Raw genomic sequence first — 6,116 nt, 5'->3', positions numbered from 1 at the left:
CGGTTCGACGTAAGATCGTCGTTCGTGTAATATGGATTTTATTTTTATTCGTGTAACAATAACAGTTCCTGTTTCCACAGTGTTAGTTTCTCTTACGGTACAGTGTCCCGGCGTTTTTCGACGCGGAAACCAACCCTCTCTCGCCGGTTTCTCAGGCACCGCGGGCCATTCCGAGGGCCGATAATAATCAGCGTCGTTTCTCGAGCATTGACTCTTCCTCTCTTTCTCTCTCTGTCCTTTTACAAGAAGACCTCACGGTTTACGAAACCGCTTTTCCGGAAAAAAAATATATTTCGATCTTGTACCACGATATACATTGAACAGTTTTAAACTAAACTTGTTTGCGAATGCAGTTTAACTTTAAAACATAATGTTCATGTCAGAAAATTGATTGTCCCGATTTTGCTAGTCTCAAAGTCTCTTTTTGCAAAGGAAACAGTTATTTCATAAATACAACATTATTTGGGACGCCCTGTATTTCTTTTCCGAAAAATCGGTTTTCGATTACGTGCGACCTCCTTATAGTTCGCGACGGAAGCGGTGAAAAAACGAGGAGCGCGTGACCGAATCGAAATCGTCCGTCGATTCCTCGCGAGATTAGTATAATATAATAATCTCCAGAGGTGAGAATCGATCTCACGGCTGTCAGCGAGTCGATGGTCGATCGTCTTGTAAAAAATTTAATGTCTAACATGATCGAGAGTCGATAGGAGTTTCTCTCGATTAATTAGAAACGCTTGTTGACGCCTACCCTTAATTATCGTGATTAGCGAGATACCGTTCTCGTGGCCTGGACAATATCGACCATGTTTGTTTGTTCGTTTCGGTCCTTACGGTTAAGCTGTGTTTTGTGCTTTCGGTTCTTTTTTTATTCTTCTTTTTTTTTTAAATTTAATTGACGAGAACAGTCGCGAACGAGCTGTGCTGTAATTTGGCACTCTTCGACGCTGCCTTGGAAAATTGCTACAGCTTTTCGCATTCAGTTTTTCTATAGTATCATGGCTGCCGTTTGTTCGCAGAGTTAGAACCGTGCGGAACGCTCGAACTGGTTCTGCTCTTTCTTCTTCCTTCGCGCTTGCACAACGAACAACGAATTTTACCTAGGAGAACAGACCTTCAGAAGGTACGAAACACACTGCGTTTGCACGTTACAACACGTTACGTTGAACGTTATATCGTGCAGCGGGCGATCAATGCAGAATTCTAGTACAGGACGTTTCTAAAGCGTGTATAATACAAAGTGGAACAGTTGAAAAACAGTTCATCTAAGTATCTTGCTTACTATGAATCGATATACTAAGAGAAATCGTTCACCTTGAACGACCTTCACAATGGAGGTGAAACTCGTCTCGCACTGAAAGAAACAAAGTTGTGCTTTACATGTACTTTCTGTGTTCATCTATAAAGAAAATAATGACACAGACTTTCATCTGACGCAATATTTTCTAGCATTAACGATAAGCAAGATATTCGGATGATCGGTTTTTAATCCTCCACCCCGTGTGTATATATTTATTTACATATACATATATATGTATTCCTTATTGTTCGCTGTCCAACAAATTTTAATCAGTTCTCTTGCACTCCGGCAGGATTTCGAGTGTTTTGAAATTGACGAGAATTTCCGAAGTGTTGGACAGCGTTTAACAACAACCAGGTGGGTACTTGCACGTACGATTTTGGTTTCGCAAGAAACGTGTTGGGTAAATGTGTTTCGTACACGTTCGTGCACCCTCGTGCATTCAACTGGAACCGATTTTGCGATCGTTTCGTTCAGTCGTTTCACGTCGTTCGCAGTTCATTAATAATCTTTGTTAACGTCTCGCTATGTTGCGCAGCTCGTAGCAGCACGTAGCAGCTCGTAGCACCTATCGTAAACGCAACCTTAGATCCTAAAATCTTATTTCGTTATCTTATTCCTTAGCTTTTTCGTTTATCTCTCGCTTCTTATATCGTTAAACGCTCCGAACTCAAAGAAATGTACAAGAATTATGTATCGAACGTTCTCCGAGAATCGTAACTCGAAGAACACCATTTCGAGCGAAGGAACTCAATCCTAACAGTGAGCGAATTTCGCTGACAATCTTATCATTAGACTGCAGATGTTTACGCAAATTTTGAAAAAATGGTAGAACGTAAAATTCCACAGAATTTAGCACGATTTTTATTTATCTTAGAACTACGAAGACTACTACCATTGAAAATAAGATTTTACACGATTCCACTTTCTTAGGATTTGCCTACGAAAATTGAAAATTGCATAAACATCCGCAGTCTACTTATTGTGCTAACGCTTTGACGGACGTTTCACAATTTTCCTCTTCGGCTATTGTTTTCCTCTAAAGAATAAAACGAAAATTTAATATTAATCGAAGCAAGAAATTATTTTGTTAAAATAAAGTTATGTATGGCATCGTCCGTCAAAGTGTTAACAATTTATCGATTCGATAGTGCTTCATTGTGCTGCCTCGGTATCCTAATCCATCGTTATTGCTACCGACAGAGCCTCTTGGAAGCATTTCTTGTCAACGAAAGGCAAGATCGAGACAGAACAGCGCTTAGAACAATCGTTCTCGATTCTTCGACAGCTTTCAGCTAATTTTTCGAACGTGTTCAGCTTGCTGTCGTTGTCGTAGTGTATACAATTTCATTCACACGGTGCCAGGATTTCTAGGACACTATGTGCTCCATCCATTCGCGTGATATTTATATGTATATCCTAGTCCTAGTCGAAATAAAAACGTCGTTAAACTCTTTATATAGATAAATTTTAGATTAGCTATTCGCTGGTTAATTTAGTTGAACGCGTTGCACAAATTTGACAGCATCCATATCTCGAAATGTTTCAGGGTCTTGCAACTCGATGTAATTTCAACAGCAGAAAGACTGAATCGATTGATCGTTTATATAATTATTTATGTAAAACGAAGATCCAGAGTGCAATCGTAAAAATTCATTGTTCATTTCATACTCTTCTATGATTATCGATTGCTTGTTTGAATTGAAAACACGTGGAACATTTGAGTAACCGGATGCCGCCATAGTCGCGCAAAGCGAAGTATTGTAAAGTTTGTCGAAATTCCGAGTAGAAAATGGTAAATCGATCGAACCAAGGCACGCTTGCACTGAACGGGGGCCAGAAATCGTTCGAGAAGAAAAGAACACGTTGTAGGATAACTAAAAAGCTCCTCTATTTGATAGGCGACCGGAGAAGACAAGATATCCGCCATTTGTATCATTTTTACTATTGTCTTGAACAGAAAATTCGCGACGATCCGCCCTATCGAATACTGCTATATTATTTATACAAAAACTCCGATCCGTAACATTGTACATTCAAACGAACAATCCAAAAGCAAAGCAACTCCTCAATAATTCTAAAAATTAAAATTAAAATTATCGGACCAGTCGTAACTGGTTTGATATTCTTGCGTTCAACAATTATATCGAATAAATTGATTAATCACGACGACGAGTATAAATTTCGCACAGTCAGAATAATATAAAATACAAGTTTGCCATTTTCTAAAAAGCGATGTACTCGGAAATGAACTTCTGAACTGTAAAATTAATTTTTGTACCGCTTACAAAAATTTGGATCATTCATTTGTACAGCTAGTTAAATGCCTGTCACTGTTCTCGATCACATCGGACAGTGTTCCATAAAATCAAGCGAAAGATTACCGACTAATTATACAAGGAGTTACAAGCCTATAATACAAAAACGACACGAATTCTTTGTCTTATCGAATTATTTTCTCCTATAGCGAACGGTACACGGCTAGACCTGTTCGACATCTATTACACCTAGCTGCTCGTTCGCGTATTAATTAGTTCTAGTTTAACCGATGATTATGTACAATATATCGACGCAAATAAAAAAACACCTTAACAATTAACACGAACGTACACAACGGTTTTGTTTAAACGATGGACCGTGCGTAGATCGTCGATGACTCGAGGAAAGATGGTTGTATTTCTCTGTTGTTCCGGGCTGGCAGTTAGTTGGATTCTCTTTGTGCTCATAAAGGATGTTTCCCTGTTACGTTTTGATAACCAAGTTGTTTCTTGGTGTTTTTCTTTTTTGGTAGTTTTCGAAGGATGATCGACCTTAGGAATAATAATTTTCTCTTTGCTGATAGAGCGGCAATGGCGTCACTGGCGACAGGTCCTCGTCGTCTAAGCTCGATTCGGTTTTTAGAGGCAGCGTGGCCAGGGCTTTCACTGTGGACCAAAACAAATAATCAAGTTCCGCAATCAGTTTAATTACATTACGTTTCGCTTTTTGTGTAATTCAATTTAATATAATTTCACGGAAGAAGTAATGGGAACAAAAAAACTAGGAAAACATCAACAATTTAAGATGGATAAATATTAGAGAGTCCGTTCTGCAACTAGATTAAAAAATAATAAGATCGATGGAGGAGTCGTATGCGAGAGGGGTCGTATGAACAAAATGAAAGAAAAAATATAAACAAACCTGAAAAACGATAATATGATGTGCGTGTCCTATATGGGAGGATGGAGAAAGCATGTCACAGTCAGTGTGCCTGGTTACCTATACACAGCACAAACAATCCAAACAACACTCACTACGTATGACGGTACTATCGTATGTTTATAATAACGTCGCGATAAAACAAAAGCTTCCGGAGAAGTTAATTAACATATATCAAACAGGAAAATCAAAATCAATCGCGGTAACGCATGCCAATGAGGGCTCTCTTTGGCCCGGAGGAAAAGAACCAAATTTAAATCAATCAAACAACTTGTTTAAAAGCTACTTATGAATTTACACGGCGAATTTGCAAGTTCAATAAAATACGGTCGGTGTACAAAGTATTCTTACACACTTTAAAAACAAATAACTTTTTCAAAAGTGGACCCAATAGCTTGAGTTTTTTCAGACGTCAGAAGGATTAGTTTACTAGCTAATGTGTAAATAACTTTTTTAAAAATTGTTATTGGTCGCAATTACGGAGGAAAAAGTAAAGGTAACAATTTTTAAATTTTTTATCAGTGCCTGTAATGAAAATTTAGAACATGTATTTTGTAAATCTAATTGTAAGTCAGTTCTATACATGTACAAAGTTTCATCGAAACCGATCAAGGTTCTTATGAAATATAATTGATTCAAAATAGCCAAAATTGTAAGAATCTGCGAATTAAATGAATAGCAAACCATAAATTCAATGATTTTTACATCTTACAATGCCCATAGCTTTTTTATGCGTCAACCGATTTCAATGAAACTTCGTACACGTATAGAACTAACTTAGATTTACAATATGCATGTTTTAAATTTTCATTACAGACACAGATAAAAAATTAAAAAATCGTGACCTTTTCTTTTTTCTCCGCAATTGCGACCAATAACAATTTTTTAAAAAATTATTTACACATTAGCTAGTAAACTAATCCTTCTGACGTCTGAAAAAAACTCGAGCTATTGGGTCCACTTTTGACAAAGTTATTCGTTTTTAAAATGTGTACGAATACTTTGTACACCGACTGTAATTGTTTGCGTAACTTCTCGGAAATGTACAAGGGAGAGAAGAAAATGGTATAATTTCGCAAGCGTAAATTATCCCTCTGCATTAGAGAGAAACTTGGAGGGTGAAAGAAAGCCACTCTACACGTTGGTCATGCTGTCATTTAAACTAGACGCAAAAAGTATTCGTGCAAAATGAATCGAACGAACACGAGTTAAGGGATGTTTTGGAAACGTACCCGCCACCATCTTACTTTTCTCCATCACTTGCTTCGCCAGGATCTGATTCAATTGGAGGATGTGGTCCCTCTGACGTTTCTCCTCGACCACCTTCCTCTTCAGGTTGTCCGATTGTTCTACGTTTACATTGTCGTCTGTAACGTTGAAAAGAGTAACTTTAGAAACTGTAACTTTAGAAAAGAGAACAGGACGTTCGATGGGGTGAAAATGACTGAAACAGTACCGTTCCCATCCGACGCAGTGACGGTAGTCTCTGACAGCATTTTTCTGATAGCCTCGGCCTTCTTCAGACGCTGCTCCTGCTCCTCCGCGGTTAGCTCTGGTGTCTAGAATAAGAATGTAGAGGTAGCAGAAGGATTTAAAAACATTTATAATCATCGTTTAG

At 38.0% G+C, this 6,116-nt stretch overlaps 1 protein-coding gene across 12 annotated transcripts in view; it reads right to left on the bottom strand.

Moving 5' to 3' along the window:
- Positions 1-21: 21 nt before the first annotated feature.
- The window catches only part of LOC143215670 (uncharacterized), a 174,632-nt gene continuing 168,537 nt past the window's right edge, over positions 22-6,116 (bottom strand). For 11 of the 12 annotated variants that reach the window (XM_076438068.1, XM_076438023.1, XM_076437992.1 and 8 more), the window contains 3 exons: positions 5,955-6,057; positions 5,731-5,865; positions 22-4,224 (listed from right to left, as the gene is read on the bottom strand). In XM_076438068.1, coding sequence (XP_076294183.1) covers positions 4,112-4,224; positions 5,731-5,865; positions 5,955-6,057 — 351 coding nt within the window. In that variant the 3' untranslated portion in view covers positions 22-4,111. Of the gene's footprint in view, positions 4,225-4,480; positions 4,559-5,730; positions 5,866-5,954; positions 6,058-6,116 lie in introns of all 12 variants that reach the window. The other variant, XR_013010417.1, reaches the window with a different exon arrangement.

The sequence above is a fragment of the Lasioglossum baleicum genome, chromosome 2 (genome assembly GCF_051020765.1).
Source record: "Lasioglossum baleicum chromosome 2, iyLasBale1, whole genome shotgun sequence".
Lineage (NCBI taxonomy): Eukaryota > Metazoa > Arthropoda > Insecta > Hymenoptera > Halictidae > Lasioglossum > Lasioglossum baleicum.
The sequence above is the reverse complement of the archived record's forward strand: the minus strand, read 5'-3'. Positions and strand labels throughout refer to the sequence as shown.